The 23,449-nt window shown below is 35.1% G+C and overlaps 1 protein-coding gene and 1 non-coding gene across 11 annotated transcripts in view; both read right to left on the bottom strand.

The window, feature by feature from the left end:
* Positions 1-23,449, bottom strand: part of camk2d1 (calcium/calmodulin-dependent protein kinase (CaM kinase) II delta 1) — a 102,122-nt gene that overhangs the window by 60,314 nt on the left and 18,359 nt on the right. For all 10 annotated transcript variants that reach the window (XM_058783431.1, XM_058783434.1, XM_058783436.1 and 7 more), the window contains exons 3-4: positions 5,222-5,281; positions 3,088-3,142 (exon numbers count right to left, since the gene is read on the bottom strand). In XM_058783431.1, the coding sequence (XP_058639414.1) occupies positions 3,088-3,142; positions 5,222-5,281 (115 nt within the window). The remainder of the gene's footprint in view (positions 1-3,087; positions 3,143-5,221; positions 5,282-23,449) is intronic.
* On the bottom strand, positions 23,082-23,148 carry LOC131545104 (small nucleolar RNA SNORD19). The gene has a single exon (XR_009272341.1). It is a non-coding gene; the product is annotated as a small nucleolar RNA SNORD19 (small nucleolar RNA).

Genomic DNA, 23,449 nt, shown 5'->3' with positions numbered 1-23,449 from the left:
AAATATGTTAGCTAATGTAAAGAATTTCTTATTTTCGTCTAAATATTTTTCTTCATTACACATCTTGTTTGGTCTTATATTGTATTATTGTATGTTGAAAATAACCTAATTTACTTTGCTATGCAGACGCAAAATGTGAAACTGCAGTCTAGCTAGCATTTTTATAAATATTTGTAAGATCTTATACAGTATATTCAGCGTATTTTACTTAACCTGTTTTGTATCTTAATTATTTAATCCATAAATTAGTTAAAACAGGTTTTTTATAAGAGCGACATTTGTTTAATTTTGATCAACAATAATGATCAACGAATTGGAGCAGGTCCGTTAGATCATTTTAAAACGTCAAATAGCGTTTCGATTTATAGGTAATAACTGCATCTGTCTCGGATGTAGACTGGTGAAGATTTATTTTAATAAACCTGTTTGTGAGGAGTATGGAATGCACCTGCATGCAGGGAGGCGCCCGCGCAATGAGTTGCATTTTTTCCTGACAATGAAACAACTTAAAATCAGTTCGGAACGGATTATATTTCTATAAACTCATAATAACAACAAAACATTGCTTTTGTAAAATAATGAAAACAAACAGGATGCGCTTTCTGCCATCTCTGAATCTGGAGCGCGTTACAAAAAACCCCGAAACTCCCCGAAGCGCATGCTGCCTCACAGACATGTGAAATATATCTATAGAACGTTTTAATTAAAAACTTTTAAACGAACCAATTCAAAAACAAATATTCCCTGATTATTGCAATCTGTATGTAGGTTGCATTTCTCTCTAAAGGCGCGTCCAGTATGGAGATGAGTCTCATTATTGTGTATTTCATCTTTGCAGCCGACAAGGACTCATAAATAGTAGTTTATTAAACAATAATTAAAATATCTCCTTTTTTTCCAACACATTCATAATCATTAGGTGACTTTTGCCTGTGCTTGGTGGCAAACTTTATGCGTGTGCTTGAGTGCGGAATATATTGAAGCTCATTGGATTATGCCTATTAGCTTTAGGGGGACAGCCGTATTAAATACCCACTAGACGTCTCTGTTAAAGTTTTTAAAGCATTTTATAGCTACGCGTTTCCATAGTCTGATTAATTCCACTTTCAGAACTGTCACGTCCATAACGGAGAATGTCCGTCCGTAACTTTGATTTTTCCTCAAACACAAAAACGAATATATTGAAATATGTATATTTTACATTTGTGAATAGTCAACCCTTTCCATTCGGCAACTATTGTTGCCACTGGGCTGTGCATTGTAAAATCACAGAAAGTCTACAAAATACGTTGTCTCCCAAAAACTTTACTGATGTCTGGACTCTACTTTCAGCGGTTTAGGAAAATATAAAGAGATGGTTCAATATATTGGTAATGAATACAGTCTATGAGAATTTATGTTTCAGGTTTTGACTGCGAATGTCACGTCCATAATCTTTGAAATACTTGATTTTTTGTACAAAGTTGTGATGGTAGTTTTTGAAACACTGCAAAAAAAAAAAAAAAAAAAAAAAATTCACATTTTCAAATAGTGATTTCAAATAGTTCATTAACCCTCATGTGTCCCTCGAAACTGATTTTCAAAGATTTTTTAAAAATCGAAAGTTGATCGTTATGATCCGAGACTTCAGGACTTATGTTATGAACACACACACAAAAAAAAATCGATTCGATGATTTTATGTGGGTGTAACAAAAGTGTCCCTCATGGGTCAATTTGACCCAGCCATAGGAATCAATGGAAAAAAATCTTTTTTTTTTTTTTACCATACAAAATCTGAGACTGCAGAATGTCTCCAATGCAGAAAAAAACTCACATATCCATACACACAGGCACACACACACACACACACACACACACACACACACACAAACACACACATGGTGCACACACTCCCATAGACATACATTATAACATAAATAATGTTTCTGCTGGGAAATGAATATCATTTTGACTTTTTTTGGACCAAACACAGTTAAATTTGAGTGATGAGGTAAAGACCAATGATTTGATATCATTTTTATATTTTTAAATGTATCTTTTATATTTATTACATATTTATGAAAATTTATGGATATGCATGCGTTTGGATTAAAACAATATACATTTCTATTTTTTTTTTTTTTTTTACAAAATATTGATTTTAAAATGTATACATATGTATATATATATATATATATATATATATATATATATATATATATATATATATATATATATATCTCTGAAAGCCTTGAGATATGTCTGAAAGATAAATGAAGCCTCAAGTTGGTGTTGTTTTCAAGATTTCACTTTCTGAGCTCAGTTGAGAATCTACATAGGGTTCAATCTAGTGGCTGAAACTATAAATGCAGTTTTTTATCATTTTTCCCAGCCAGATGGCCTCAGAGACACTCAGTGACCTAGTTCCTGATGGATAATGATGTTTAAAGTAGAAATTGTGTCTTTGTTTGTTTTTTTTTGGTGAAAAAATGTATGCAAATATACTCATTTTCATTTAAAAAAATCAAGAAAAAAATAAAATAAAATCACCAAAAATAACAACAAAACCTACATAAATAATTAGAATTTTTTTATTTTTTTATTTTTTTAAATAGACCAAAAAAAATGTTGGACTGAAAAAAAAAAAAAAAAAAAAAAAAAATATTGACCCGTGAGGGACACTTTTGTTATAGGTTCGGGAGGGAAGGATGAGAGTTTTAAATAGTAATATAATTGTGTGCTCACCATTTTCATCGTATGATTGTAATGTCATATACTGTTTTTTATAAAGAGATATAAAATATATTGGGTAGAAGAGCAGAGGTCCGGCCCTCTGCAACCGCCCAAGTTTCTCATGTGGCCCCTTGGGAAAATTAATTGCCCACCCATGGTTTAAGTCATTTAAATTATGAGCTTTTAGCTTCGCAATCTTGGCAATCTACAGTGTCTAAGTAGCTCACTTATTGTGGCTCTTTTCTGATCTGGGTTCAGTCTCATTAATTTGGTGAGTGGAGGAGCTCTCATTAACAGTCACACTCATTTAATAGGAGAACCGGAGATGTGACCTCATACAGACAGAAACACACACAAAAAAGAAATCACTCACAAATCAAAGACGAGGTAGTGAACACCCTCCTCTGATATGCTGTCATGGAGCCTCACTGTCGAGAAAACAGAGAGAGAGAGAGAGAGAGAGAGAGAGAGAGAGACACTGATTAGATTGCACGGAGCAGCTCACTTTCATACTCGTTAGAAAGAGGGAGTGAGATTTCCAAACTCATTTACTCCGCAATTTAGAATTATTTCTGCTTCCTTTCATTGTCAAAGCTGAATAAAGAGCAGATCCATTAAAACTTAAGTGTGACGTTTTTTTTTTTTCTGTTAAAATATTTTCTTCTGTTCCAACTTAAAATGCAGACGCATTCTATACCTAAGGCACTGCCAAGTGATTTCCTTGAACAATGAAAATACTCTGGTGGTGGGATGCCAACCAGCTTGACACAGCAACACTGACTCCAAAGATGCCACCCGCTCTTACGTTAAACAGTTGATACATAAAGGGCTACCTTAAAATGGACAAAAATAGGTATTTATATGGTAGACATCTTTTGTTGCTTACTGGAACATCCTTCACATAAACAGCACACCTATGATGCCTAAAAATGCTGTCTAGGTATGTAGAATTCAGACCTTTGCACATCAGTATTAACAATAACTCAGTCTTGCTACACGGCAAAATGAAAAGTGGAAATCTTGTAATTAAACCAAAGATGTCATGACAGCTACTTGATTAAAGTGAGCAGAGGGAATCCCTCATGCAATTTATCAAAGGAATCAAAAGGCTTGACCTTTTGATTTAGAAATATGGATGGATTACATGGGGAAAAAAAGAGGCAGGGAGGAATCCCCTCTGTATAAATATCTCATGCATCTTCTCTCATCTATGATACAGATGGTTGCTCAAACCTGTTGCCATAGTAACAGAAAGAGAATGGCTTTCCAGCTGATGGTTGCTTTGGAGAGGAGAAATCCCTCTGTTAGTTTAGGAAAGCCACTGGGTTTTATGTTATGAGTAACAGATGTCATAATAATGAACTGTTGACCGCAAATGCCCTCACATGTTATTACTTTAAATTTGGAATCACAAACATTGAAGTATTAAATGTGCATTGTTGTCATATTTGTGTCAAAAAGTAGATAGGGCCTATAGATATTTTGATCTTTTCATTGTAATTATGTTTTTTTTTTTTGCACATAAATTACAAGCTTTGGCAATATTGTCCTGTTTCAAGTAATTCCAGTGAAGATAGATAGATAGATAGAGAGGTTGTCAAATAAAAGAATAAAACTGTTAAAACTTTGTCATTTGAGGTAAACTCTGGAACAAAAGCATATTGAATAGTTTGAATGGCTTCGTATTCTCATGCAATGGATGAACATATGGGGGCGGGAATGTGATACTAAATTTTTCAGCTTATCTGTAGCTTTGTGTTATAGCCATAATTACTGCTAGATTTCACCCACGCTTGTAATCTTGCAGCTGGCTAGGAGGTGGGTGAGTGTGGGCAGAAAAGCATGGCCATTTTTAGCTGTTACCACCTTAACAGCTAGAGGTCAGATTTGCGTGACCTAATTAGGATGAATCACTCAGCACTGAAAAATCCATGAATGTGAGCACTATGAAAGAAATTTAATTGTCTTAAATGTAACTTAAAAAAAAGAGTACCGTGCTCAAACCAGAGTGAAAATCCATACTCAATACTCTTGCAATGCAATGTTGTGATGCTGTATAAATGAGGTTTTGTCCAAACTAGCTACAACAAGTGATAAGCGCCTTTTGTCGGTTGCTTAATTGTGACACTGGGAAGCCTCGACAGCCAAGAAAGTGCACAGGGAGTTGAAGCTACATGGTCTGAGCCACTGACTCTTTGCCCTCATAGGCTTCCCCAGGCTCTCAATCCATGCTAAAAGTATTCTGTAATCACTCTTCTGCCCTGGATCCACACTGGGGTTTCCATTTCTCGCTCGCGCCCCAGTCACGCTCACCAGACAGCTAGGTAATTTTTGCTTTCACAGAGGACAGAAAAATTACTGTGAAGCTTGAACATTGTCATGCCACATCTGGTTTGAATACTTATTATATTTTAAATGCTGTACATAAAACAGCTCATAAAAAAAGTGGCCGTTTTAGTGCTGTAAGGCCATGGCAAGTGAACCTTCACTGGAGAATGTGCACTTACCAATGTTGGGATGCTTGAGTAGACGACAAATTCGGGCCTCTCGTTCCAGTTTTTGGTGATCTACGAAAAAAATGAAAAACATGTTTGTGTTTGTTCAAAAAAAAAACATTGACTCTACTAGAAGCAATTGACTGTTTAACTTGTCTTTGAATAAAAGCTTCTGCTGAATGACATAAAATGTAAATGTTTGTTTAGCAGCAACAGAAATGTAGTAAATATAATAGGACAGAAATGTTTTGGATCTGTACTCTGCTCTACTGGTTTAAATGAGGAAAACCAAAAAAGGTAATAAATGTTGTCTCTGTTCATTCCTCTGAGGTCAAGTAATTAGACAGAATATACAAATATACAAACAATATAAAAACAAACAACAGTCATTGCAATCTAATGATGAACTCTAATATTTAATTTTGATGAACTGTGAATACGTCAAAAAACTATTGAAACTTTTTTTGGGGTGAATTCATGCAAATCTTGTAATTGTAACAAAAAAAACATTATTATTTGATTTTTTTATATTGTTTTATTATTATTATTAATATTTGTATTATTTGGGATATTATTTTAAAACAATCTTTTTACTGTACTATAACTTTTTTTTTCTATTTTGTGTAAAAGTAACATTTGTGGAGTATATTTGTAAATAATATCTAAATAATAAGTAAATAAAATAAAAATCTTACTGACCCTAAAAACAGTTTTTGCAATATTATATTGTATTTTTACTCACACTGACAGAGGACAAGCAATTATACAGTAAAAGAGTGAATAGTATTGTAGAAAGGAGGTAGAATGTCATTTGAAAGTGCAGAGGTTCTGGTCAATGTGAAAATTCACATCAATACTGACCTTTTCATAATCACCGTGTTCTGGTGTGCGAAAGAAGGAAAGAAAGAAAGAAAGAAAGAAAGAAAGAAAGAAAGAAAGAAAGAACGAAAGAAAGAAAGAAAACGCTGGTGTATATATGTGTCTAACTGTATAAATGTGCAAGACACCACTATGGGTGGATTATGGTCCAGGCCAATGGGACCAGCAGCCTGGGGCCTGTGATTGCTGGGGGCCTTGAGCTGAGAGCCCTGCAGCTACCTGACAAACCGGAATCAATGCCCTGCAAATGTAATTTATATAGACAAAGAGTACTGTTTGTGAATGTGTCAGTAATATATAATAACACTGAATACCACCACTTTTTAAGAACTTTTCATACACTATGCATTACCAACATAAATCTTGACAAACAGTTAACCTCACTTCCAAAACCCGCTCAAACAACCAAAACACTTCATACATGTCTCAAAATAAGTTTGTTTTTTTTACCCATTACACTAGCATCAATTCTCACTCCGAAGGCACACACTGACTGCGTTTACATGCGCACGAATATTGCGATTATTTCCAATAATCAGAGTAAGGACTTAATCGCATTTTGATGTTTACATGTCAAGAGCAAAGCTCTTACTCCCGTTTACATGCAATTTCCATTATTCTTATTATTCGCTAAGAATTGTGGTTAATTTTTTCACTGCCATTATTCACATACCCCACTGGACAGCACAAATGATGGACTCAGAAAGAGCAGTGTTACTGGTCGCTGTTTTAATCTATTTACGTCTAATGCATAATGATTTTGTATCGCTGTATTCCACGCTTTTTCGGCGCCATGATAGAAATATGATGGAATTTGTTTGCCTATACGCTGCCGTCGCGTTCTGTTCGTCCTTTCTGGATGAGGGTAAGGAACAGAGCAACCTGATCTCACAGAATTCCGTGTAATGTTCACGGACTTAATTAACCCCGAATCTGTGGTGGCATCACGGAATCGCCGAAAGTTCCGTGATGGGCTCACAGAAGGCATCAGCCGTGGTCCATGCACGGATTCACTGGTTTCCGTGCGTGGTTCACGGCTGATGCCTGTCACTGACTTACTTTGGTATCACTCAATGACGTAATGCTCCCTGTTGTTGGTGTTTTTAGGTCAGTGTGTTATGAGTGACAGTGAGTGCGTTTACATGGACCCTCTTAATGCGATTATAATGAGATTTTGGCGATATCGCGATTATGCTTTACCTCATGTAAACGCAATACTTCGATCTAAATAATACGATTAAGCTTATAATCGCAGCAAGCATAATCGTATTAACATAGGTGGCGTACGCCGATTTTAATCGGAATATACAGGCATGTAAACACCTTAATCGCAGTATTGCCGCTCTGACCAAAGTGCGCGCTTGTGACATATATGAATAACGTGACACGCACCTGTAATAATAAGGAGATTAGAAACAGAAAAACTTCCGTGATGGGCTCACAGAAGTGATACCAATGTGAGTCAGTGACAGGCATCAGCCGTGCTCCAGTGAATCCGTGCATGGACCACGGCTGATGCCTTCTGTGAGCCCATCACGGAACTTTCGGCGATTCCGTGATGCCACCACAGATTCGGGGTTAATTAAGTCCGTGAACATTACACGGAATTCTGTGAGATCAGGTTGCTCTGTTCCTTACCCTCATCCAGAAAGGACGAACAGAACGCGACGGCAGCGTATAGACGGTTTCATCAGGCGCACGCGCCTGGACCAAAGTTAACTTCCGGTCTGTGTTTGTTTATCGGTCTTGTTAGTGGCGCCGGCTACAAACACAGTTAAAGTTAAAGTGATGAGTAGTTGGGCTCAGGTTGTTGTGCCGTGGGATGTGTTTCACATACATTTATTTATTTGTGGCGACCCACCATGATATCAAAACTGACCGATTTTCCAAAAGGCTTCGTTGAATAAACATGAGCACGTAACGCATGTTTAAAAATCAAAACGAGTCGCAGGTGTTTTTATATCACTGTATTTCTGAAGGAACACTGTCTTTAGAAAATGTTCGATGTCATTTTCATTTCATCTGGCATTATATGCCTGATAAAGCAGCGTTTGTAAGCTCAGCGCTGCTTTGTGTAACGTACAGCCGTTTCCGGGGAAACCTCTAGTTCTCCTGCTTTAAAGCGCCTCCTGCTGGCAGAGAATGAATTTGCATTTTTAATAAGTCCGTCCAAGTAGTTATCTCGCTGCATCTCAGTCCGTCTGATTTACGCAGCAAACATATTTTGCTTGTTATCAAAACATATTCTACTCTAGAGGGACTTAGCTGTTGTTACTGATTGTATTTGGATGTCTACCGGAAGTTAAGTTAGGGCCACAAAAGCGCGCATGCGCAGTACCGTTTGTTTATGTTGTTGCCGTTGAAACCGTCTATAGGCAACAAATTCCATCATATTTCTATCATGGCGCCGAAAAAGCGTGGAATACAGCGATACAAAATCATTATGCATTAGACGTAAATAGATTAAAACAGCGACCAGTAACACTGCTCTTTCTGAGTCCATCATTTGTGCTGTCCAGTGGGGTATGTGAATAATGGCAGTGAAAAAATTAACCACAATTCTTAGCGAATAATAAGAATAATGGAAATTGCATGTGAACGGGAGTAAGAGCTTTGCTCTTGACATGTAAACATCAAAATGCGATTAAGTCCTTACTCTGATTATTGGAAATAATCGCAATATTCGTGCGCATGTAAACGCAGTCACTGATGACCTTTACCTTTGCAGTTAGAATGATTTTCACATAAATCAGTCATTATGGAATATGAATAACACCATTCCAATTGATTGACTTTACTAATGCATATGTAACAAGAAACGCTGCAATGTTTTTAAAAATTTAAATCCTTGCATGTAGTGGTTTACTTATGAAAAATGGGGGAAAAACATATTTAAAATTTCCTGCCCTCTTTCATTTATGTTTCCAAACAAAATTATTTAGAAGTCGTCCCCTTTTACAAAATGATGGTACGCAGGTTTTCAGCTGAAATTACAATTAACTGTGTTTGGAATTATTATTATTGTTTTTACTGCAAATGTTATACTAAGATTTCCTATACAGTATATTTCAATAGAATTAGTGCAGATGTATGACATTTTTTCTATTTTGAAGGAGATTTTAGCAGTTTTGAAAGCAGTGTGTTAACTTTTGATTTAAAAAAAAAAAAAAAAAAAAGTGGTACAAATATAAAGTGTTTTACAAGTGACAGAGTATAACTAACAGAAATGTTCCTGGATTTTGGAAGATGTCGTCATTTCATGTGAAAGCAATGAAAAATTATTCACAGACAGGTTTCAATTATAAACAAAACTGAATTTGCATTGTCTTCACACAGTCAGCGAAACAGAAGTCAATGCGACTTCAGTTTTGACCAATGCATTTTAGTAATCGAAAAAAAAAAAAAAAAAAAACTGTAAGTGCATCCCATCTTCTGAAAGAATATGTTCTGTGTTTTTAATTTGAATGCATTTTCATTTAAAATTTTACAGACTTGATCCATACTGTACACCACTATTAACAAAAAATACTTCCTTTTGATACTTTTGGCCTCAGGTAAGTTGAGCACTTTGCTCATAGGGAGATGGCAGCAGTAGGATGGGTGGTGGAAATGGAATTCACCAATCCCTCCAGATGCTGTTTAGCCAATAAAATTGTTTGTCTCTGAAGTCTTAATCCCAGAGCTCCAATCAGATGTGCTTTTGCCGCCATAATCCCAACCGCTTGAGCCATTAATGAGGCACAGCATGCTGTCTAGAGTCTGTCTAATCAGGTACATGTCTAAAAAGGAAGATGGGAAACCTATGACATAACAGGATTAAACTGATTGCTTGCAATAGCAACGAGAGTTTAAATGTCCTTCTCTGTTTGTGGCTTCATGTTCATGTAAAATAATAGCCTGTAACTCATTCTGGACAAGTGTTATCAATTTTGTCCTATCCTCATTACTAGAAAAGTTTGGCCAAATTCCATGTTCTTCATTAAATGTCCCAGATGGAGAGTTTTTCATTCAAATCTAGTTTTTGCATATTTTAAGTGTTGCATTGACCCAGTTCAGTCAGTTCCCATCTGACAGAAACTGAGCGAATGCCAGAAATGGGGCAGCTATTTTCAAAGTTGTCATATCAAGTCAACTGTCCATTGACATGCATAGCGCAAGGAAAAAAATAAAATAAAATAGGTGAATAAGTCATAACCATGTCCAAATGGTTTTTTTTTTTTTTATTCTTTCTGACTGTAATTGAAAAATTGTTAAATGGAAAATGGGAGTACTGCAGAAATCGAAATATAATTTAAGATATTACAGTTTTAGTTTGAATTGTGTGCAATATCTGCACCAGTATTGACACTAGACAAAACTGCAAAAGAATTATTGTTTTCAAGCAGGTTTTCCAAACATTCCCATATCTTCTGAGATAACGTAAACCTAAATTAAGAGTAAAACAGGCCATCCACTCAGTGTACAAAACATGCTGTGCTACTTAACCATATTTTTGAGACAGATTTGTACCCAGAGTTGAGCTAAATTTGACAAAAACTCCCAAAACACTATTTGTATAAAAATCAAGTAAATAAAGTACAGTAAGAACTGATAAAAAGCGTATTTATTATTTTGATGTGGTGCTACTGTATAAGGCAGATATCCACAGCCATAGTTCTCTCCAGCTAACGCAAAATTAATTCATTCAAATATCACATTAACAGAAGTAAACAGAGGTCAACAGAGGCCTAGTGTTTAGTAGCAGCTTGGCAGGTACAAAGTTTGCATAAGAAGCAAATTAGTGCAAAAGAGGTGAAATAGAAACTTGAAAGAGTGGTGGAACGAAATGAGAAAGAAATACCCTTTCAAAAGGTAATATGTACACTTTAGGTACTAATATGCACTTTTAATATACTATTTAGGGATAAATAAGATGCACCTTTTAGCTTTTGTACCTTGGGTTACTGCCCCAGTGACAGCTTTGTGTTTGTGAAGCATGCAGAATGTAATGATAAATATTTCAAACCATATTGTTATACTGACCTCATTTTGCCTGCGTGTTAAATTTGAATGAAACATGCAGCAGTGAAGTCATGTGACAATGTGTACTACAAGTGGTGCACTTTTATTTCAGAAACATAGGCCTATATTGTTTATGTTTTTACATTTTCAAATTAAATGTTTAATTTTCCTAGTTTTATTCACAAATAATGAGTCAAGTTTCTTTTTTTTTTCGTTTGTTACATTAACAATTGCATGAACACAACTGCATCATGAAAGTAGGAAAATCCTCACAAGTCATACAATAGCTCTGTAAAAGAAGCAGACCATATTCATCGCAACTGCATGAAAAAGAGCAACCAATCATAGCAAGAATGCCATATGGGTTTAGAGCGACATGTGGGTGAATAAATGATGACTAAATAATAAATGAATTGTCATGTTTATGTGAATCAGTCCTTCAATCAATTAACTCAAATGTGTTCTTTTTCAAAAAAAATGATCAGTAAAAGGATGTGGACATCCCTCACAAAATTATGGTAGTGTTGATTAAATCAATTTTATTTTTCAGGTGATCTACCAAAGCCCATTCTGTCAGTCCACACCAGCTTTACCATTTGTTATGTTAACTGACAAGAAACACTCATTTTGGCCTGAATTTCTGTTAAATCATTTGTAGACAAAATAATACAGTGTTAAAATATATTTACATTACACATTAAAGGGCACAAGCAAAACACTTAATGAAGAAAAACTGACTTGACTGAATTTCAGCCATCCTTCTGCCATATCTTGATCCACATCGCTTAACATGCGGCTTGCTCTCAGTGTGGAAGAAAAATTGCTTGATGCTGGAAATTGTCCCATCACGCCTCATTAGGACAAAGTGTTAGATTGCTTTATACAGTCACAACTTGTGTAGGCAGGGCAGTAACCTAATTTTATGGGGCCCGAGACAAAAGGGGGATGTGGAAATTTCAGTTTGTTAAAGTATAAGAGAAAACCACTGGCTGTTAACACGTTTAAAGCGGCTGGACAAACAGACTTAGTACTTTATAGACTGCACTGAAGAAATCTACACACAGCAAGGACTTGTAGATGCTGGAACCCATTTCTACTACTCCTATTTCCTTTTCATGAAAACTTTAGATTACCAAGAATTGAATCATATGCCATTATTTTTTTCATATTACTTTACAACTATGGTGAATGCCCATTAATTTTGCTACTCTAGCAAGCTGTCCATCTTTCATTTACTGTCTCTCTGGATGTTCTTTAGGCAATGTCAATCTGTCAGTCAAACTATTGCTGTCTGTTTATGTATCTATGGTTCTTTTTTTAATCCTCTATTTTTGGCAACCTCCCCCGTGTCTGTATATGCAAATGTGCATCTGATAACTCCAGCCCTAGTCAAATGAGCCAAGGACTCAGACCCTGCATTGTTTTTCATCGTAAATGCTCATTTGAATAGTTGGATTACATTCACAGGACATACGAGAAGACTGCAGAAATGGCTGTTAGAAAATACAACAATAAATCTAATAAGGCTTCTGCCTAAAAAGAGCAAGAAAATCTTTATTTATTATGCTGAATATTCTAATCTTTACAATTATTTTTATATAGAGAGTGTACCTAAAAATTATATACAGTTAGACACACAGTTAGGTCATTATATATCTGGACACAGGCTGCTGACCAAGACATTTTCAAGTTACTGTTATATAATGGATATGGGCTTAAAGTGCACACTCTGAGCTTTAATTTGAGGGTATTCTCATCAAAATTGGAGGAAAAGTTAAGTAATTACAACTCTTTAATATGTACCCTCCCCCCTTTTTCAAGGGACCATAAGTAATTGGACAATTGACTCAAAAGCTGTTTCATGGACAGGCGTGAGCTTTTCCTTCGTTATTTCTACATCAATTAAGCAGGTAAAATTTCTGGAATTGATTCTAAGTGTGCCATTTGCATTTGGAAGCTGTTGCTCTGAACCTACATCAAAGGATCTCTCCATACAAGTGAAACAGACAATTGTTAGGCTTCAAAAACAAAACACATCCATCAGAGATAGCAGGAACATTAGAAGTTGCCAAATCAACAGTTTGGTACATTTTGAGAAAAAAGAATGCACTGGTGAGGACAACAGTGGTGGATGATTGGAGGATCTTCTCCATGGTAAAGAAAAACCCTTTCACAACATCCAGCCAAGTGAAGAAAACTCTCCAGGAGGTAGACGTATATCACTGTCAAAGTCTACAATCAAGAGAAGACTTCACAAGAACAACTACAGAGGGTTCAGCACAAGGTGCAAACAAGGCCAGATTAGACCAAAAAACATCTAAAAAAATCCAGATCACATCTGGAAAAGCATTCTTTTGACGGCTGAAATTAAGATCAACCTGTACCAGAATGACGGAAAGAAAAAAGTATGGAGAAGGCTTGGAACAGCTCATGATCCAAAGCATACAACATCATCTATGAAACATGGTGGTGCAGTGTGATGGCATGAGCGTGCATGGCTTCCAGTGGCACTGGGTTACTGGTGTTTAGTGATGATGTGACAGAGGACAGAAGCAGCCGGATCAATTCTGAAGTGTACAGGGATACACTGTCTGCCCAGATTCAGTCAACTGCAGCAAAGTTGATTGGGCAGGACTTCATAGTACAAATAGACAATGATTCAAAACATAGAGCAAAAGCCACACAGGAGTTTTTGAAGGTAAAAAGTGGAATATTCTGCAATGGCCAAGTCAATCTCCTGATCTCAGCCCAATTGAGCATGCATTTCACTTGCTGAAGACAAAACTAAAAAGGCAGTAAGACCCACAAACAAACAACAATCAGCTGCAGCAAACGCATGGCAAAGCATCACAAAGGAAGACACCTGGTGATGTCCATGAGTTCCAGGCTTAAGACAGTCATTGCCTGCGAAAGATTCTCAACAAAATATAAAAAAAAAATGAACATTTTATTTATGATTATATTTATTTGTCCAATTACATTTTAACCCCTGAAAATGGGGGGACGGTGTATAAAAATGCTTGTAATTCCCAATTACATATTTTATTTTTGTTCAACCCCTTTAATTCATTTTTTAATTAAAGCTTAAAGTCTGCACATCAATTTCATTGTGACCGTTTCATTTTAATTATATTCTGGTGGCATACAGAGCCGAAATTATGAAAATTGTGTCAGTGTACAAATATATATATATATACACACACACACACACACACGATTTCTTCTACATGTATAGCTTGTCAATTGAAGTTGATTTTGATATTTTTAACCATTTTTTTCCATTAACATGCCTGTTTAAACAGGATTGAATGTGTAATACAACAAAAAGAACTTACAATAATTATTTCAAATCTACTGTTATGTGATATTATGATAAAAGGTAACTGATGATTTCCATCTTTAAACTATTTGTCAGTTTAATATTTAATATATCTACACATACAGTATGTTGATGTCATAATGTGCTGCATGGTAGGAATGACTTTTGAATTTGTAGGCCTAATGCAACATATTTTCCAACTTCCGCTTCAAATAAATTGATTTCCTTAACAATACATATTGTAAGACATGACCAAAGTCTGAGGCAGCTTGAAGCAACGCTTCTAGTACAAGATGATGTGTGTGACATTTGTGGCATCAAATCCATTGTTCCAGGCACAGGCTTTCTGAATGAGAGCTCTGTTTTACAATGAAAGCCAAGGAGTGAGTGTGTGTATGTTTTGGGGTGCAGAATCTGGGATTACGTCATCTAAACCCCCAAAGGAATGCAGTGCAGTCTCCATAGCAACCGTGAGGAAATTTGTTGAGTTAGAAACATGAATGTGATTGGGCCTTGTCCCCCTTTGATATATACTTCATACATATGTTTTGTCTATCTTTACATGTTCTGACTTGTTAATGAACAGCAAACAAAAATTCCTCTCATTCTTCACTAGCTGCTAGAGGACATGTTGATTACATTTCAAAAATGGGTGTTTTTTTTGGTGAAAACTAAAGATAACTGAATGATGTACTGAGCTGAAATCTAACAGCAACGATTATCAGTTTTAGTGAAGTTATGGTCAAACCCAGGAACGTCATGGACAAAAAGCATGTGTGTTTTCATGTCCAAGTGATTTTTGTGTGTACTTGTTGTTTTGCCCACGTTTAGCTCAACATTTTAATTCTACCTGTTTTAGTGTACAGTCTGTATGATATTCCGGCCCTAGTTGTGGCTTGCATTCCTTTTTCAATGTAAGAATTTTTCACCCGTTTTATCATCAAGCATGCAAAAATCATGAAGTTTCACTTGCCTCAGGAAAATCACTAATGACATGAAACATGAAATAGATCCGGTTCAAATGTTGAGAGCACACCAACAAAACTTCCAAGGTTGCTTAAAGTAACAGAATTATCCATTCATGAGTTTTTTTAAAGTTGCTTTTGCTTAGTAGGTAATCATGCATTGCACATGCACAGTAGCCGATTACAGAGGTATTCAAAGTTCAGATTTCCATTCACGTAAAAAAAAAAGAAAAGAAAGAAATTCTCATGCACATCTCCTGTTACATTTGCATAATACCTGCACATAGAAAATGGTCTTTATTTTAAGATAAGACATTGGCTTCCAAAAACAATGGACAGATAACATGTCTCTTGAAAATATTTGTATATACGGATGAAAGAGAAAATAAAGCATCTCGCAAGGTTTTAATTATATTCAAAACGAAAACAGAACTTCTGAGGATCTCTTTCAGTCAAGTTTACTTATTTATTTATTCATTATAAATAAATAATAATTCATTATTATTATTATTATTTGTTTATTTGTTTGCCCATTTCTCAATACTTAGGTCACTTGACATTATACAAAATTGTGTAAGACAGCATTTTGCCACATTTCTACATATCATACTGAAATGCATTCCAAATCTACAAATAGAAATACTGTCTTTGTTTTTAGGTCATTGTTTTATTAGTGAATAAGTATGTTAGGTCACAACCTTTACTAGTGCAATGGAAGAATGAGCTGATTTGAGACATTAAATGTTTTGGTAGTTTTAGTTCATTTTGGATGTTAAATTCACTGATGTGCCAAGCTTAAAGTTGGTTGCCTATTAAGAAAGTATTAAGAAACGTGTCAAAAAATTAAATAATTTTATGCTTTTACTAACTTATTCTTTGTCTTGTGAAATTTGATTTAGCCCTTTTAAATAATAACTATAGCCTGTTTTCAGTCCAGAAAAATGCCCCAACGTCAACTGACAAGCTAAGCTAAATACAGACCATTAAATAGATTAGCACACGGTTATGTCACTTTCAGAAGCACAGGAATTTAGTAAGTTACCTGAACTAACTGCACGTTAATTAAGTGTATGTATAACAAATCAAAGGTGTCAAATACAAAGGCAACAGATTTTAGCAGCATTGCATGTATATTCATTTATAGTCACGTATAAGACGACAAATTACAATGTCAATTTTCAAATTCTTCATTGGACACTGAAAAATAATTTCATCTATTTAAAATTAACTATTTCAGACAATATTTGTGTGTATTGTTTACATTTATTAGAGCATCACATCAGTAACTTTGCAACATGCTAACACCAGACTACTCAAATCAACTGCTTGAATTCTATCCTATCCTATTCCATCCCATTTTATTATACTATATTCTAATCTATTCTATTTGTGTTAAAAGTTAGTCTAGGAGTGGGTTTAGGACTAAAGAACACTTTGTTCATGCGATCAGCTCGTAATCTGGTGTTTTTCATGTCTCAGAGCGGCTCCATTGACAGTGAATGCAGTGAACTCTCTTTTTGAATGTGCTGTGAGTTTAGTGCACATCTGAGAATCAGGGCTTAAGGCAAAAAAAACAAAAAACTTTTGACTGACAATTTTTCCTCGACCAAACCCCATTCCACAGCCATACCTGCCACACACAAAGTTTAGGAGCAGTTTTTTTGTTTGTTTGTTTGTTTTTTTCTTCTTGTAATTAGAAGCACTTGTCCTCATAATTAAAAAAAACATTTAGGAGCACCTTCTGATCAATAAACAAATTCTGGTTAAAAATTAGCCTTCCTACTACAAGGTGATATTTGCCTCAAAGTGATTTACACGGGCATTTTCTTTTTACCTTTGTAACGGCATTTTTCAAATTTTATTAAAAATGTTATCTATGTCAAATTCAAAAATGTATGTTTATAAGCTTTTTAAATATCCATTTAAAACAATATAATAAGAAGTAGAATAAGACAACTAAGTTACCAACCATATGAAATTAAGAATTTGTACTACAGGTGACACAGAAGAACCCAAAAGTGGCTTGAAGGTATATTTTCAGACGTTTAAGGAGGCTCAGAGGTGGCATGAGTGCAATTAAATTCATGTTGAGATTAATGATTTAAATATAAAATTTTGAATATAGAAATATTAAATGATTTAAATAACTGAAATTATACGTTAAAAATGAAACTAATCCGACAGCAGTCACTGATTTTAATCACTGAATAATTCATTCAATTGATTCGTTCGAACAGCTGATTCATTCAGGAATGAAACAAATAGCGCATGCTGTTCTGTATCAGCCGCACCACACGGATACATTTTCTACACTTTGATTTGAACAAAAACAGCGTATCATTGTGGTGTGGCTGACACAGAACAGCATATGCTATTTGCGTCCAGCGGATATTCTCCAAAATGGCGCTACGCTGACGAAGTGGAGACGAATTGTTGAATAAAGTCGTTATTTTTATTTTCTTTGCGTACAAAAAATATTCTCGTCACATCATAACAGTCAGATTGAACCACTGACGGCAGATGGATAATAATTTTAAAAATTAATTAAGTGAATTGTCAAGTTCTCTTAATTTTTTTTTTTTGTAATTATTATTTACTTAATTTTAAGGCAACGGGTTTCCTCAATTTTTTTAAGTTAAGTCAACTTATCACTTTTTACAGTGTAGCCACAACCGACTGACTTGCCATTTTTTCGCTTCGATGGCATTAAAATGCAGTTGTTGGTTCTAATTTCAAATGGTATTTTTTATTATTATTAAATAGGTCTATGTTTAGTTGTTTTAGTAGCAGCAACTTCAAAAACAGTTTCATGGCCAGGAAAAAATATTTGTGGCCAGTATATTTTCTCAAGTCACCAGGTATTGGCAGATGTGGCAAAAGATTAGTTTTAGGCTCTGCATGCAAGTGTAGAAATTAGGACAAAGGTATTTTAATTTCCCTACTGTAGAATAAAATAATATACCTGTGAAATACTCCTTTTTATTTATTTTACAGTGCAGTTGTTTTACAATACATGGCTACAACTGTCATAGGAATAATAATATAAAATTATTATTATTATTTTCTAATTTGTTTGGCTTCCAAATTCACCGATGTGAGTGTAATTTAGACTGAGACACTAGGCCTATATCACAACTAAATAGAGGACTGAGTCTCCTTTAAACTTCAAGTACAATTCAATTCACCAGCTTTTTTCTTTGTTTAGTTTGCACAGTGAACCAGCAAAATGCATAGCAGATCTAGTCCACCAAGACAAATTACATTAACACTGTCAAACCATACACATACCAAACTGTCCTGATTATAGATGACATTTTATAATTTATTGAACATTGTTCATTTTAACAAACTGCTGTTAGAGTTATTCTACAAAAACGGTAAGTCACTTGAATCTGTGCAGTGATTTTTACAATGATTTACTTGATTGTTTCTTGCTGAAAAACATCCGAGTCACTTTTATCCTAGTCGTAATTGATGGTTATTTATATTGATATTTTAATCATGCTTATTAAGTTGAATTAATGGAATTTAGGCCAACATTAAAGTATGTATTATTTATATTATTTATCCAGAATGATCCTAAAATGCTGATGGTTTAAGCTTTTTTCCTCCTTTTTTATGATGTTTATTTAGCCTTAATTAAAAAGTGGAACTTAAAAACCCATCAGCTACTCATTAGTATGAACTGTCATTACTGCTAATTGGCCTCTAGACCAATTAAAATGCCTCTCATTGCCTCTGAAAACTGATATTAAAATCAAAGCTGTCTACAATAACATGAACCCTGTTATATGTTATTCTGCCAGCAAAGTATGACAGTAAAAGAACAGCTTGTAAACTGGCCTCATTATTGTGGTCTTTAAACAGTGCGCCTCATTATCTTGTCTTCTTGAGTTCTCCTATCTCTCTTAACAGGGGGAGACATTCAGACAGGTGTAATTACTAGAGGAACCATGTCTGTAACTCTGCAGAGATCCACATCACATCAAATACTAGCTATCCACCTAATTGTACATGACAGACATAATAGGTGCAGTGCACAGCCTGTGCTTGGACAGTTTTCTGTGATGGGTAAAATGTCCATGGATTACCTGGATAGAAGTTTGTATGTAGCACAGATGAGACAGTGGTGTGGTAAAGTAGCTTTTGGATAAGCGATGCAACAATATAGAAATTATTCTAGTTATTATATAGTTACAGCACTCAGTTTCTCCGAGAATAATTAGTAGCAGTGGGAGGAAACCCAATCTGAATTCAAACTCCTTTTCATTGTGATATAGTAATGGTGACCCTGACATGTCTCAAATATTTGCTTATAAACTGACATCCGTGCACCATTCTAATATCACAACTAGTGTTGTCACGGTACCAAAATGTCAGTATTCGCTACCGATACCAGTGAAAACCCACGGTTCTCGGTACCAATTTCGGTACCATATGCTAATTAAAAAACACACTATTTTTAATAATAAAGTCAAACAAAAATAAAATGTACAAAAATCAATGCCATTCTTTATACTTATTTACACTGTTTCAAGTTTTTCTGCAAGTAATAAAAGTATGAAAAACAGTAAACGGTAAAGTTTCACCCAATTTTAATTTGTCTTTTAATTAATGAAATTTAAACACATTTAATTTTTTGATAAATAAAGGATTTACTATTAAAATTAAAATATGGAAGAACTATTGTGTAATTATTTCTTTAAAAATAAATATAATTTTTTTTTTCAACAGTAGTAATAGCATCACATACATTCTACTAAATAATAGTAATATATTTCTGGCACAATGTCTTTAAGATAAACTTTTATTTTGACGGTTTGCCATGAATACCTTTAAATTTCTGTGTGTAGCTATATGAAATTACCCTGGTTTTACTCAAATGAAACGGTAAAATGCTCGTGAAGTGATCTCAGAGCAGCTCTGGGGATGTTATTTATGTACTCATTGAGACGGCAGATGCTGAAATCACCGCGAGCATCACGCTCTTCAGTGTGTGTGTAGTAAAAAAAAACGCGCGTCTCTGCCATTCATTCATTCATTCACACAGAGACTCGCAGAACATGGGGGATTCATATCTGAATTGACTTTTGCGGCTTAATATTTACAGATAGTCCGTGTCACGCTTTGATTTAAGTGTAATGACCTACTTTTGATTAGTTCATCCAAACTTTGACAAATTCCGTGATATTCCGTGCTAAACTGGATTCCGAGATTCCGTCCGCGTTTTCTGCATCGCGGAAATCATAGGGCCGTACGCGTCAAGAACCGGGTCGACCAGGTACTCTGTACCACCGGTACTTAAAAAAACCTGGTACCGTGACGTTTTCATTTTTTTAGTACCGACTTGGTACTACTTTAGTACGCTTGTCCTGTGTAATGAAGCCAGCATGTATTTCGCTCCTTGAAACATGCAAGTTTACACTTATTCAATGTTGCATGTGTGTGTTTATGTGTAATTGGCAGCAAGCATAATACAGCTCTGTAGCGCTTACAAGTACTCACTGCAGAAGCTCAGAATCAATTCTGAAGTTTTCAGAATCATCAAAGAGAGGATCATGATGCATCAGAGAATCAATTTTTTCCCCCTCTATTATTTACCAAATACCATGCTTTTTACACACATTGAAAAAGCTGTTTGAAAAACCTTTTTTAATATTTTTGATAAAGATAAACCCGTCAAATGGCAGTATTACTACCAGTATAAATTGCTACTGTAGTTAGCCTGCATTTTATTGGTGTGTCTAAATTTGATATTTAAGATGTCTAAATTAAATACAATAAACTCAGTAGATAATTAAATATATGTAAAGTGGAATAATAAAATATTTATACAGTAACGTCTTGTTCATAAAATAAATATATAAAATAATAATTAAAAAATGATGCATAACACACATCAACAATCTCTATTCTAATAATACAAATCACAGTAGGCATTGCTGTTCACATAAGCAATGACTTTCCATCTTTTACAGTTAACATGCCAATCACACACCAGCCCCAAAATACCAGTAAACCCTGTGATGTTAGACATCGGAAAAGACGTTTCACTATGTCTTTTTTTTTTTTTTTGACAGCCTTAAGTGACAGATCAAGCTGAATGTGATGATGCTGAAAAAGCAGTGAGACATGGTGAGACGTTTGTCTGGGATGTTTATAATCAAAAACAATTAAAAAGCAGCACATTAACAAAAATGTGTTCTGTGTTAACAGGTCTTTAAAGTAAACAACAAAGAATAACCACATCATCTTTAAGATTGGCCCAGACCTCTTACTTCAGCACATCCAAACCTCATACTTGATCTAGCAGTACCAGTAATGCCAGAAAAATTGCCAAATGATTTACCAGTATTTTTAAAAAGGTCCTGTTCACACATGCTCAAACGGTAATTCTCTGGAAAAGCATAACAATGATTTTGAGAAACCTAAGAGAGATTTCTACATCAGATCTTATGAACTGAGGGAATAAAAACAGCATCCACAACAAAACATATGATACATTTGTGAATGGAGAGTCTTGGGTTACATAATGACACTTTGCTCTGATATATTGGCAAGGCTCCTGAGGAAGTAAACAGACATGTTCAAGGCACGAAAAGAAGCTAAGCTATGGCTGACACTGAAAAACGAAAGTGGGAAAATGTGTGGGAAGTAATGGCAGAAAAAAAAATATTTAAACAGAAACAGCAGAAATGCATCATCATTTTATTTCAAACTGGGTAAACATAGGATTGCCTTTCACGGTTTGCCTTTAAATTAGCTAAATTTAGACACGCTGCGCTGCTGGAAAGCCTCTGGTTAAATTTAACCAACACAAACATTTGTGAAACGCTTGTTTGATGTATCTGCAGCATGTCAGTGGTGAATTCATTGGAGAATGGACAGTTGCCCAAACAGAGAAATTGTGGTGTTTTTCTGTTTTTGTCTTTATGTGTGCTCTAAGCACGTGTAAGCTGTAGTTTTCTCTCTGGTGAGCTATCACTGTTACGCAAGACTTGGCATGTGTGTGTATGAGTGCATGACGCTAAGTTCGTCTGACCATTTTTGAGATCTGTTTAAATCAAATTAAGTAAAAGTGGATAAATGTTTGTGTCTGTAAAGAGCATTTATAACACACCTGCAAATAAATTCCTGTAGCGTTATGATTCAAAAACATAATTTGCTCACAAACCTTCCCCCTCATCATTATTTTGAAGTGACGAATTTAAGTAATTTGAAAGTGATTTTACATGGTTCCCATACATGATTTAATTTATTCAATTTTATTTATACTTTTTGTCACATCAGTGAATTGTAAAATAGATAGAGAGCTAGCTAACAAACTTTTCATGAGCAATGGCATATATTAGCATGTTATACGCTTCTTATATAAAGTAACAAACACAGTACCCACCCTCACCTTCAAGCAAAAACTGCACTCTGTGTAGGATGGCCGAAGGAAGTGAACCCCTGGAACTAACCGGCCATGTTTTTTGTTTTATTTCAGCCGAACTCTGTTCTAGACTTGCACAAACTGCATTGCAAACATTTTCCAAAATGTAATTTGTGTAGAAACATTATGAAGTCTGTAAACGGCTGCTAGCAGAGGCCAGAGACGCTGAAGACGGACGCAAAAATGAAAAAATACTGTTGCAGGCAGAGCAAACTCCACTGTTCATGACATAAAATATTGGAAGAAAAATACTGAATTGGGGGTTTCTATGAATGTATCTCTGAGGGGATCTGACTGTCTTCAGAAAAGTTTAGAAGGTATTTTATTTTCATCTTACCTCTCTTTAATGCATATTAAAGTAATGTTTATAAGCGCAGCGCTGCTTTGTTTACAGCAGTAACCAAGGAAAAACTATATCACTGCTGTTCCATAATCGCCACCTGTTAATTGAATCTTCATTCAGCCTATCTGCTGTTTCTGTTTTGTGCACGCATTCTTGCTGCTGGATTGCCATATGTTCGAAAAGTAATCTAAAAGGACACCAAATTTATGAAGTACTCTGTAGAAATAAGTCCAAGTACCTCAGTCGAAGACTGAGTGCAATGCATACTCAATCATTGAGTAAACATTCATACTCACAA

Source organism: Onychostoma macrolepis, chromosome 07, assembly GCF_012432095.1.
Source record: "Onychostoma macrolepis isolate SWU-2019 chromosome 07, ASM1243209v1, whole genome shotgun sequence".
Taxonomy (NCBI): Eukaryota; Metazoa; Chordata; class Actinopteri; order Cypriniformes; family Cyprinidae; genus Onychostoma; species Onychostoma macrolepis.
The sequence above is the reverse complement of the archived record's forward strand: the minus strand, read 5'-3'. Positions and strand labels throughout refer to the sequence as shown.